The sequence below is a fragment of the Danio aesculapii genome, chromosome 1 (genome assembly GCF_903798145.1).
Source record: "Danio aesculapii chromosome 1, fDanAes4.1, whole genome shotgun sequence".
NCBI lineage: Eukaryota > Metazoa > Chordata > Actinopteri > Cypriniformes > Danionidae > Danio > Danio aesculapii.
In genome coordinates, this window is record NC_079435.1 from 50,062,825 (window position 1) to 50,076,683 (window position 13,859).

The 13,859-nt window shown below is 36.1% G+C and overlaps 1 protein-coding gene across 1 annotated transcript in view; it reads left to right on the top strand.

Annotated features, from left to right (window-relative positions):
• The first annotated feature begins 8,745 nt into the window (after positions 1-8,745).
• LOC130232246 (dystrophin-like) overlaps positions 8,746-13,859 on the top strand; it is a 94,763-nt gene continuing 89,649 nt past the window's right edge. Inside the window, exon 1 of the mRNA XM_056462037.1 lies at positions 8,746-9,008. Coding sequence (XP_056318012.1) covers positions 8,927-9,008 — 82 coding nt within the window. The 5' untranslated portion in view covers positions 8,746-8,926. The remainder of the gene's footprint in view (positions 9,009-13,859) is intronic.

Here is a 13,859-nt window from a genome sequence, read left to right on the forward strand (position 1 = left end):
TTGGCCTCAAGCCCAAGCAGCAATCTCCTACATGACACGAACAGAAGAATGATTTGTGTTGTGTAGAACTAATCATTTGTTACTGTCAGCTAGCTGTCACGTAATCAAGATTTAATGCCGTGACACCACAGGAGAAGATTTTAGCAATGAGCCTGACCTTTGACAAGACTTGTACTGCATGGAGATAAATGGATGAGCTCTGTTGATCCCCTAGTGAAAGTTCTGTGAAACATCAAAAGAGCAAAACAGACGGTCACAGAGAAGGAATGATCCTGTAAATGTGCATTAGTGCAATACAACTAATAAATAATAATTCTGTCATCATCTACTCACCTTTGTGACATTCCAAAAGGCATGAATTTTGTTCATCTTCAGAATACAAATGAATATGTTGTTAATAGAATCTAAGAGAATTTTTATCCCTCCATTAAAAATCACTTAATGCGAAACTGAAACGTTCAGAGAGGTCAAATAATAAATCTGCATAAATCAAGCTTAATCTAGGTCTTCTAAAGAAGAAAAGCACATTTACTTACATTTTTTTAATAACAAAATTTTACAACAAAAATAGATGCTCAACCATACCTGCTTCTTGTTTAAGCACTACTCATTGGTTTATACTCAAGTTTCCCAGTACTGCATTGTGGCTGGAAGGGCATCTGCTGTGTAAAACATATGCCAGAATAGTTGGCAGCTCATTCCACTGTGGTGACTCCTGATAAATCAGGGACTAAGCTGAAGGATAGTGGGTGAGGATAGGTATTGATATTAATACATTGGTATAAAATAATAATTCATAATAATGAACATTTCAAATTTTAAAGGGGTGACCCACAGTGTATTTTTAACGTTTGGTTGTTTATAAGGTGCAAAGCAATGTATGCTCATGCTTTACTTGTAGAAAATCACATTACTTTTTTTTTTTTAGATATCTTTGATTATATACAGCTACTCAGCTAACATGAAAAACGACTGTAATAGTTCTTTGTTTCTTCGAAAGGCTCACCCTCAAGAGGCTCTGATTGGTCAGCTAACATAATGTGCTGTGATTCGCTGACTGGTTCCGCGTCACCACGTCACGCCTATACAAGCATGTGCGTTAGCACTGTGTAAACAGTCATTCAGAGCAGCTGTTAGCAGCACACCTTACACCAGGGGTCACCAAACTTGTTCCTGGAGGGCCGGTGCCCTACATATTTTAGCTCCAACTCTAATCAAACACACCTGAACAAGCTAGTCAAGGTCTTACTTACTTACTTAAAACATCCAGGCAGGCGTGTTAAGGCAAGTTGGAGCTAAACTCTGGAGGGACACCGGCCCTCCAGGACTGAGATTGGTGACCCCTGCCTTACACTCACAGCTCATGCACTCTAAAAAACAAACAAACATAAAAAAAAAACACATACATTTTCGCTAGTATTACTTTTGTTAGTATTTTCTTTTTCAAAGAATGCTTTAAAAGATAAGTTAAATCTTTATAGACTATAAATATATGTACTATATATAATTTATTTAATTATGTGAGCAACAAATTATAGATTCATTTTATTTAAAAATTATTCTATTATTCTTATTTTTTTTATTCATCTATAGGGGTGCGGCTGGGTAGGGGACCCTACAAGACAATGTGCCCAGGGCACTCTGAATTCATAATCCAGGCCTGCTAGTGGGGGTGTCTGTCTAACCCGCTACAACTGAAATCTACCCGCATTTGGCGGGTTAACAAGTGTTACTGTCAAGCCCAGTCCCAAACACTGCTAAAGACATGCGCTTAAAGTGAATTGAATAAACTAAATTGGTAATAGTGTAGAAGGGTATCTGCTGCGTAAAACATATGCTGGAATAGTTGGCGGTTCATTCCACTGTGGCAAACCCTGGTAAATAAGGGACTAAGCCGAAAGAAAATGAATGAATGAATTTGTAATGATGGCAGATTTCTGTAAAGGGATAGTTCACCCAAAATGACAATTTGATCACATTTTACGCACCCTTAAGTGGTTTAAACCTTTGTAAGTTTGAATCTGTTGAACACAAAAGAAGACATTTTGATTTTTTTTTTTTCTTTTTGAAAAATCTGGAAGTCAATGGTTACAGGTTTTCAAAATTTTTTCAAAATATCTTATTTCATGTTCAACAGATGAAAGAAACTCATAAAGGTTTTAATAAAGAGTAAGCAATAACAGAAAGTTCATGTTTGTTTGAACCATCCGTTTAACCTCTTAATCTGTAACCCTTTCAGAGTATATAGTATGTGCATAATCTTTTTACTTTATCCACCTTTATAGTTTGCAGCACTAAAAACCAGCATGGCAGACCTTCATTTTGGCATTTTTTTTTTTCCATGTGCCTGAATGATGGATCCCTGTCTCATTACACCCTGCGTATTTTTGTCTTTGCTGTACGATGCAACCAAGGTTAACCTAAAGCAGAGTGGCTTAAATCCAAACAGAACAGAAATGAATCTTTGAAATAAAGGAATTGAGCCTTGACGTGTCGTGCAAATGGACGTCTGTAGCAGTGGACGAGTTTGAAAACTGGAAACGCAATCGGGAGCCCTGCTTCAGTGATCTTTAATTACTCTGCCTGTGTCATTTCTCTCAGCCCTGGTGTTTCATAGCAGCGAAACTATCAGCTCTCTGATCGTGATGCTATCTGGACACAGGCCAGGAAATGGGGAATGAAGAGGAATCTAGTTGGCTCTGGTTTGACGGGGACGGTGCTTATTAGCACGTCACAGCTGACATCATTTGGTGATTTACATCATAAAAGACTGTCCTCTGCAATTACGGAGACGTTAATAAATGCGATTGACCTAACGGGCCATGGTAGACTGTATTTAAAGGCATGTAGAATAGATACAGAACAGAATGCCATTAGCAAATAGTTTTGCTTTAGTAATGTTATATATTTTTCATATTTCTACAAATTTTCCAATGAAAAAAGCTTTTGTTACTTAGTTTTGTTTTGTTTCTAGTCCAATAATGTAAAAAAAATGCTAGGTTCCACACAATTCCATCATGTTGTCCCAACACAAATCAATTAAAGGGAACCTATTTTACTCCTATTACAAGAGGTATAAGCTTTTAGTGTCTCCAGAATGTGTCTGTACAGTTTCAGTTCAAAATACCCATCAGATAGCCTCAGAATCTGTCCATTTTGGTGTCTGAGTACAGTGTAGCAGTTTTTGTAGCCTGTGGCTTTAAATGCAAATCAGCTGCTTCTACCCGCCCACCATTCCCACTTTCATGTTTGCTTCTCTTGCATTACAGCAGTCAGTGATGGAGACAGACACGGATGAAGCTGAAATACAACTCAGTCAAAAATACCAAGTAAGTTTATTTCATGTATTTGTGGTGGAGTTTATTCAAGCCTTTCTGAAATGATGAGTCTCAGACATATTAGCATTTACTGACACCATGCGGCTCTGGTAATTTATAGTGGTTAAGAATGAGCAATTTTACTGGCTTTATTACAAACATGCTCTGTTTTAAAAATGTTTTAAACTTATAAAAAACACAGAGAGTTGGAACAAATATTTTAATCCTGTGTATACATGTTATTATAAAAACATGTCAATCAATTTTTTATAAACACGCCTGTCAATCAATTCAGTAGGTGGGCAAAACCGCACTCCTACGTCACGCTGAGGTGGGCCTCAAAATCACTGGGATTTGGGTCCTATTTTAATGTCAGAAAAGTTTTAACAAGAGACTTGTTGGGTTTATATCACTCTAATATGACCGTGGACACACTATACCTACACACAGTTCTGTCCAAACAGCTTACAAAAGTTGATTTTCATCATAGGTGCCCTTTAAGTTAACTTAATTTAAGTGGATTGAACTTAAAACAATTACGTTGTCCCAAAAAGACAAAAAAATTATGTTGATTCAGCTCATTAAAAAAAATAGTTTCAACAACCAGCAAAAATATTTTTGAGTGAGATATCTAAAAATCAAGAAGCATTTTCTAGACGAGTAAAACAAATTTGTCTTGTTTTCAAATGATTCAAATGATGTGTTTTGCATTAAAACAAGTTAAATAAAAAAAATGCTGGGTTTCACACAATTTCACACAGTTTTTTTAACACAAATCAATTAAGTTAACTTCTAAAAAAATTGAAGTGGATTTAACATAAAACAATCAAGTTGGCCTTAAAAAAGCTTAGGAATTGTGTTGTTTGAACAAGCAGCAGAAGTCATTTTTTGAGTGTCACCTATCCAATGTTTAGGAACGACAAATAATAAGTTGACTTCTAGTTGATCATTTGGTATCAGAAGTGGCTTATATGAAAGGCAAAGACCTCTACATTACTCTTATTTTACCAAAATAAAATATGATCATGCCCTGATTTTAAATGATTTAATTAGGACAATAAGGTCTGACTTTGCTTGTCACTTAACAGAAATAATGTAGAGTATAGAATATAAAGTCATGGTGCAGTGGAAAAAGATTTAATATTGTGTATGACTCCCATGAGCTTGGACGACTGCATCCATACATCTCTGCAATGACTCAAATAACATATTAATAAAGTCATCTGTAATGGCAAAGAAAGATTTCTTGCAGGACTTCCAAAGTTCGTCAAGATTCCTTGGATTCATCTTCAATGCCTCCTCCTTCATCTTACTCCAAACATGCTCAATAATGTTCATATCTGGTCACTGGGCTGGCCGATCCTGGAGCACCTTGACCTTCTTTGCTTTGAACTTTGATGTGGAGGCTGAAGTATGAGTAAACTGCTGAAGAATTTGCCCTCTCCTGTGGTTTGTAATGTAATGGGCAGCACAAATGTCTTGATACCTCAGGCTTTTGATGTTGCCATCCACTCTGCAGATCTCGCACGCCCTGAACCTTGGGTCCATGCGGGTTCCAATAGGTCTTCTGCAGTATTTGTGATGATTGAGATGCAGTTCAACAGATGATTCATCAGAAAAATCTACCTTCTGCCACATTCCCAAATTATCAACTTGAAGTCAAGTTATTATTTGATGCACTTACAACTGGGATCGATGAAAAGACTTTTGTCAGGTAGTGAAATTCAAGCCTGAAAGGGGTTAAGATTTTTTTTTAGATGTTTGGACTGGAGACAAAACAAAAACTCATAAGTAAGAAAAGCATTTTTGCAGTGCATGGAGCTTAAAAAGCATGAAAGACTCCAAAACTTTCATTCACCCCCAAATGCATCTCATATTTAGACTTTAAGCTTTTAGACTGTTTGCAAACACGCCAATGAGTTCTAAAAGCCGAAATCTCTAAGAATGCGTTAGTATTAGATTTTCATATGCACTCAGCTTGTTTGCCAAGTGCCTGATTTAAACCCAAATATTGACGTCTAAATGAATGCGGCCAGGATTTATTGAAAGATGTGCCGTCACAGGTATCTGGTTCATTAATCCAATTTTGGGTTATTTTTGTTTTCCTCCTCTCATCAATTTGATCGGGTTACTTAAACATATGCCCCGGAAGTCAAAGCATGTTTACTGAGTTAGAGAGCAGTATTCCTCTTGTGTTAATGAATCTGCTTGCGCTGCTTTTCAGCCTCTATTGTGTGCAGGCGGCAGATTTTGTTTATTTCATTTATTCTTTCTCTGAAAAGACCTTCAAAACGCAAACAATCCCAAAGACGTAAGAGCCAACCCGGCCTTCTTTCTTTTTTCAAAATTCCATTAACTGAGTCACAAAGTAGACTGGGATAAAGCCTTATTCCCTCTTGATCAAATATCACTGATATCATGCCAGAAAATTCTATTTACTTGTTTACACTGGCCATACCATTACAATAATCAAGTGAAATTGAGTTTTATTTACATCTCTGAAACGTAGACGCAACCAAGAGCGGGTTTTAGATGGAAAAGATCACATATGGATTCACAAATTGATGAGTCTACGCCTTATTTATTAAAAAAAAACTCTCAAATTGTTTTTTATGCAGCATTAAAACTTACAGGTTTCGAGTCTTATTTTGCATAATTCACCAGCGCGGGTTATTTCAAAGGAAAGTTTGGTTTGTAATGTTTCATCGGAATGAAATAAATTGCTCTCTCGGATGTATTTATTATTTATGCAGGGAGAAATTTAGCATGGATGCATTAAAACTGACAGTTTAAACAGAATGCTACAGGAGACACTTATTCCAGATAAATGCTTCTTTTGAACTTTGTTGTCATCATGAATTCTGACCTCCCCCAAAAAAGTGTTTGTTAAACCATACTTTTACAACTCAATTTTCTTGAAAGTGTGAAGTAATAGCTGCTGTAATTGTTTAAATACATTCACCGGCCACTTTATTAGGTACACCTCTCTATCTGCTTGTTAAAGCAAATTTCTAATCAGCCAATCATATGGCAGCAACTCAATGCATTTAGGCATGTAGACAAGGTCAAGATGATCTGCTGCAGTTTAAACCGAGCATCAGAATGGAGAAGAAAGGAGATTTAAGTGACTTTCAACGTGGCATGGTTGTTGGTGCCAGACGGGCTGGTCTGAGTATTTCAGAAACTGCTGATCTACTGGGAATTTCACGCACAACCATCTCTAGGGTTTACAGAGAATGGTCTGAAAAAGAGAAAATATCCAGTGAGCGGCAGAAGAGCATCTCTTAATGCACAACACGACGAACCTTAAGGTGGATGGGCTACATCAGCAGAAGACTACACCGGGTGCCACTCCTGTCTGCTAACCAAAATTGGACAATAGAAGATTGGAAAACGTTGCCTTGTCTGATGAGTCTCGATTTCTGCTGCGACATTCAGATGGTAGGGTCAGAATTTGGCGTCAACAACATGAAAGCATGGATCCATCCTGCCTTGTATAAACGGTTCAGGCTGGTGGTGGTGGTCTAATGGTGTGGGGTGATTTCTTGGCACACTTTAAGCCTATTAGTACCAATTAAGCATTGTGTCAACGCCACAGCCTACCTGAGTATTGTTGCTGACCATGTCCATCCCTTTATGACCACAGTGTACTCATCTTCTGATGGCTACTTCCAGCAGGATAATGCACCATGTCATAAAGCGCGAATCATTTCAGACTGGTTTCATAAACATGACAATGAGTTCACTGTACTCAAATGGCCTCCACAGACACCAGATGTCAATCGAATAGACCTTTGGGATGTGGTGGAAAGGGAGATTCGCATCATGGATGTGCAGCCGACAAATCTGTAGCAACTGCGTGATGCCTCCATGTCAGTAGGGAGCAAAATATCTGAATATTTCCAGTACCTTGTTGAATCCCTGCCATGGATTAAGACAGTTCTGAAGGCAAAAGGGGGGGTCCAACCCAGTACTAGTAAAGTGGCCGGTGAGTGTATATCAATATAGAAAACAGGAATTATTACCGTTTTATAACAAAGTTATTGCACAGCTGCCTGGAATACTTTATTCTGATTGGTTAGTCACTGCATTCTGACTAATTTTCATTTTTATGAAGCATTTAGTTATTTTTTTCCTGCTATAAGTTTGTGTGTGTGTGTGTGTGTGTGTGTGTGTGTGTGTGTGTGTGTGTGTGTGTGTGTATATATATATATATATATATATATATATATATATATATATATATATATATATATATATATATATACTGGTTTTGGTGATATACAACAACACATATACAGTATGCATAATAACATGGGTATTGCAATGTTAAAGTAGTTTGAGACATGCCAAACAATTCATATCTTATGATGTCTTTTTGTATTCGGAATCTGCTACAGGTTTTCTGTAAGGTTTGGTTTTAGGGGTCGGGTTAGGGTAAGGCAGTGATCCTGTGCCAAATAAGAGAGACATTCAAAATGTGCAGGGTGGGGGGCAAAAGGAGCGCAACTGAGATCCACTGGGGTAAGGCGACATAATAAGTTATTTTAGACAATTAAAAAACATTACGAAAATAATATTCTCATAAACCACCAAAATGTGTGTGTGCCTTGTATTCCTTACATTGTGGGGACCAAATTCCCCCACGTGTATAGCAATGGCATTAAATTCTGACTGCATGGACAACATATTTGAAAACTATACATCTTCAAATGTATTTTTCAAGACATTTCTAAATAGTCAACAATCACAAAATATATTGCTTAAGGAGGCTAATAATATTAACCTTTAAAATGTTTTTTAAAAATCAAAAGCTGCATTTACTTTAGCTGAAATAAAGCAAATAAGATTTTCTCCAGAAGAAAAAATATTATAGAAATTACTGTGACAATTTCCTTGCTCAGTTGAAAAAAACATTTCACAGGAGGGCTAAAAATTTTGACTTCAATTGTATATAAACATACAAACACATATACTGTATATATCTATACATATCATTAGTGTTTTGTTTTTCACTATACAACAACTATTTCATTTTAAAAGGAAGGTCGTGGGTGGTGGAGAGGCCTTAGGGTTAAAAGTCTGAACTGGTAACTAAAGATTTGGAGATTTGAAGCCCACCGGGAGCAATTTATGAGCTATAACCATTGAGCCTTTGGGCAAGGCACTTAACCCTAGATTGCTCTTAAGGGACTGCTGCTATAATAAGCGTATACTGTAAGTCGCGCATGACAAAACTGTGAACTGTATATTTTCCTCTAAGAGCATTCATTGGCCATTTGTCATCAGACGACTTGGTGACCAGTCCCTTTTTTGCCAGAAAAGAAGCATTTGTGTTTGGGAGTGAAATGAAGCAGGCCTTCATAGCGACTCTCTATTTTAAGGAGAGCAGAGTTTGCCACCTGTCTCTGCTTCTCCAGATTCCCTGACAGCTCGTTTCCCCCTATCACAACAGTCCTCAGACTGTCTCGTCCTGGTGTCATTCACAAAAAATTCTCTGCTGGATCTGAGGTTCAGTTTGTTCACAGGGCGTTGGTGAGGACTCCTTCCTTTTTCTGTTTATAAAATTGCAGGATTAAAGGATTCAACGGTCGCTTGGATCTTATGTCATGGCCGAAGCAGTGAACCCACAGGACCAATGGGAGGAAGGTTTTGAGGACGAATTCGGAGAAATCATCAAAACTCGATCAGGTTGGAAAAATTATCTTTAATTTATTTGCTTATTAACAACACTTAAAAAGTTGCTGCTTGTTCAAACTACTTAATTTAACTTGATATTTTGTGTTTTTTGTACAACTTAACTGTTTATGTTCAATTCACTTAAATTTGTAAAAATAATTAAGTTAACTTAATTGTTTTGTGTTGGGACAACATAATGTTTACAGTGAATTTCCAACCCAATTTTAGGTCAAACATGGACAATTGCAACTGTTGGGTTAAAAAAATTAAGATAAAAATCAAACCCAAATTATGATATTTTTTATAATTGACTCAAAAGGAACCCAGCTTTTTTAGAGTATGGTCTCATCCAAGTGGTAGGTGTGAAATTGTTTCTCTTAAAGGGACAGTTCACCCAAAGTCAATAACCATTGACTTCCATAGTATTTGATTTCTTACTATGGAAGTCAATGGTTACAGCATTCTTCAAAATATCTTCTTTTGTGTTCAGCAGAACTCATAAAGTATTGAAACCACTTGAGGGCGAGTAAATGGTGGGTACATTTTAATTTTGGGGTGAACTATCTCTATTATTCTGTTTCAAAGTCGACTGTTTTACTAAATCAATTTTAATTGCTACAGTTTTAGTGCATTCCATTTTACAGTCAAATTAAAAAATAAATACACATGATTAACCAAACTTACACTACCAAATCAATATTACGCCATTTATAAACACTCTAAAATTGCTGCTTGTTCAAACTACTTAATTTAACTTAATATTTTTTGCTTTTTGGGGGGACAACTTAATTGTTTTAGTTCAATCTACTTAAATTTGTAAAAATTATTAAGTTAACTTAATTGATTTGTGTTTGGACAACATGATGTTTACAGTGAATTTCCAACTCAACTTTAGGTCAAACCCAAATGATGGCATTTTCCATAATTGACCCAAAGTTGGGTTAAAACAACCCAGCTTTTTTAGAGTATATTTTCCAGCAAGTGGTAGGTGTGAATTAGTACATTTTAAAGGGACAGTTCACCTAAAATCAGTAACCATTGACTTCCATACACTGTAAAACCCAAAAAGTTAAGGTAACTCAAACCGTTTCGGGAAACCGTTTGCAGCAAACCATTTAAGTTCTAAAACTAATCCTAACGAGTACTGTGAACTTAATTCTTTTGAGAAAACAAAGCATTTTGAGCACAGTAAATTCCAATAAATGAAGAGAACTCAAACCAACTGAGTACTGTAAAGCCTAATAGGTTAAGGCAACTCAAACCGTTTGAGGAAACCGATTGCTAACGATTGTTAAAAAAAACTAATCTATATGAGTACTGTGAACTTACTCCATTTAAGTTGAAGTAATGAGGTATTTATTTACCCCATTACCTTCAACACTGAGTTCAAAACTCTCTTTTCAAAGGAGTAGAATTAACTTTCAGTAAATTTTGAGTTAACTACACTCATTTCATTTCATTTGATGAAGATAACTTTTGGGTTTTACAGTGTAGTATTTGATATCCTACTTTGTTTGGAGGTCAATAGTTACAGCATTCTTCAAAATATCTTCTTTTGTGTTCAGCAGAACTCAAAAAGGTTTGAAACCACTTGAGGGTGAGTAAATAGTGGGTACATTTTCATTTTTGGGCGAACTTTCTACTCTGATTCAATGTCAACAGAGTTATACTTCAGTTTCACACGTTCAAATGTCTTAATCATAATTTTAATCGCTACAATTTTATTGCATTCCTACACTGTAAACGGATACTAGTTGGCTTAAATTTTTAAGCCTTATGAGTCATTTGAACTCATATTATATTAAACTGACTTAAAACAACCTGTGTAACTTATAAAATTAAGTTAGAACATGATTTACAACTCAACAAATTAAGTTAGAACATGATTTATAAATTTTTTAATTGATCATATTTTTTACAGTGTATCTACGGTCAAATTAAAATACACATTTGACTAAACTTATCTAACTTAAGCTACCAAATGAATATTTACTCCATTTTCTTGCTTCTACTCGTCTGTTCATCAATTTGCTGCCCAGATCAGACATTTATTATGAAACATTTTGAACGAGTATCTTTAAAATCGATTTTCTTTTGCCCTGTGCTCCACCCTGAGTGAGTTCATATCTATTTTTTTTCCACCGCTGTCATCCTGTATTCAGTAGGGATCATGCGTGATCTATAAATGCTCTCTGGTGGAAATAGGACAGGTCTTAAAGAGCTTGAAATAGTTGCAGCTGCCTGGTGTTGGGTTTCAGAGTCCTTGTTTGAGATTTAGCCGCGTTGTTGTTGGCTATGTGGTTGTTTAGTTGGCAAGAGACATTCACTCGCTCACTCTCTTGTGTTTTCGGTGTGCTCGTGTTTATGATCAGCAGTGAAAGTTTGGAGAAAGTGGCAAAACAGCTTGATGAGCAGCCAGAGGACACAAACAGTAGAGTAAACCTCTGAGAACCGAGGTTTAGCAGAGGACATCTGTTATCTCAGCTCAAGCTCACTATACACTGGTTATTTAATGGTTCAAACAAAACGTTTGATCACACTGTGTAAAATGTAGTTGCTGGCTTCAATTTAGTTGTTGAATCAGTTTATCTGTGCAAGTCATTTCAACATAAAGGGATATTTTACCCCAAAATATTTTTATTCTGCCTCACATGCACTGAATAATGATCCATTGGATTTACAAATTTTTTGTTTTGAGTTAAGTGGTTGCAAACAATTTATATGGGGTGATTTTAAACAAACAAATTAAGTTAAACATTACTAAATTTAATACAACACAGGCTCATTGTGAAAAGATATCCCCGTATACATTTCTGGGGAGCATGAATTATGTAGCCAGAGCTACGCATGTCTGCATTTCATTTTTAAAACGAATGCTACGGGGCAGTATGACGCCACCGATGGCTTTTGAATCTTTATACGCTACCAGCTGGGTGATTACCTCCGTGTGGATGGCTTATCCGCTGTTACCATTTGCTATACCATGTACGTCGGCGGACTTGAGACACAGAGAGGAGTTGACCGAGATGATAGAGTCCGGTGAAGAACAGTTCCAGAAAGCAGGTAAAACAAAAAAAAGGCAAAAAATAAAATAAACAGTTAAATAACAGGGTGAAAACGTGGTAAGATCTGAAAACGTGGTAAAAATTGGGGGTGATTGGGTCAATCGGTGCTTTTGAAAACACTATCGCTTGGGTTTAGGGAAGGGGGTGGGTGGGGTTATCGGCGGTCAGTGAGTCAGTCAGTCGACAGCGGCCTCTGGTGGATTTACATGAGAACAGCAGGCGTGAATGGCACTCATGAGAGAAATTTGAGATCTGAAAAAGCATACACAGTGGGCTCTGGTGGATGCGTGAAAACAAAAACTGCAAAAAAAAATGTACCTCCTGGGACGTATTTCATGCTGTCCAGAAATGTATACATGGGTACGTATCCATAATGAGTAGGAAAAAATGTTTTCTCAGGATGTTAGTGGGTACCACATTGTAAAACATTGCTGTAAAATCGACAGTATTTCTGGCAATTTTGGTTGCCAATAATACTGTAAAATTTACAAGCACACTGTGAATGAACAATTACAACTGTGCTGTAAACCTACAGCAAAGTTGCAATTGTTAATTTACAGTATGCTTGTACATTTTGCCAGTAATACTGTAATTTTTGCCAGTAATACTGTAAAATTTACAAGTGCACTGTAAATTTTTCAATATTACTGGCAACCAAAATTGCCAATGATACTATACATTTTACAGCAATTTTTTAACAGTGCAGCATTTTTCAAAGGTGTTTGGTAGAATAATTTATTAGATAATAATATACCATCTTAATTCATAATCATAATAGTGGTAATAGTAGTGAATCAATTAGCTGAAATTAAATAATACATTTCCTAGTGTTGCAGCTGGAAGGACATCCTCTGCGTAAAACATATGCTGGATAAGTTGGCAGTTCATTCTGCTGTGGCGACCCCTGATTAATAAAGGAACTAAGCCGAAGGGAAATGAACGAATGAAATCTCCCAGTACTGGGTTGTGCCTGGAAGGGCATCCGCTGCGTAAAAACATATGCTGGAATAGTTGGCGGTTCATTCCGCTGTGGCGATTTTTGAAATAGAGACTAAGCTGAAGGAAAATGAATGAATGAAAACTTATCATATTATAATTATAAAATATAATAATAATAAAAATAAAACTCGGAGTATAAATATAAAATAATAATAAATGTTAGTGAAACAATTTTTATTTTTTATTATTTATTTTGTAATAACAGATCATTTAGAAATTTGTTAATTTTAAAGAAACGTCATGATATTTGCTGTTAAGATTTTTACTGTATTTCTGAATAATGTAATATACCATTTATATATTGTATCATTTTTAACATTTTACTCAGAATTCAAATGTTTTGTGTCTGGTCAGAGTTTTTTTTTTCATTACAATGAAGAAAAATTTAGGGAAGATGCAATGAATTGTCAGAAAATAGATCATTTCTGATGTTCCAGTATTTCCATTACATTTAAGCATATAACTGAAATAAAGTCATTCTCTTTGCTGTGGAAAAACAACCTTTTTGTGGAAAATTCACCCAAAATGTTAAAGGCATAGTTAAAGGCATCCTTTAAAAATTAATAAAAGTAATAAAAAAGTAAATTTTTTTCTGTTGAACACAAAATTAGATATTTTGAAGAATGCTAATAGCTGACACCCACTGACTTCCATAATATTGTATTCCCTACTATTGGGTTTCCTCTGGGTGTTCCAGGCAGTTCCCCCACAGTCCAAAGACATGCAGGTGAATTGAATAAGCTAAATTGGCCATAGTGTATGTGAATGTGAGAGCGTATGGGTGTTTCCTAGTAATGGG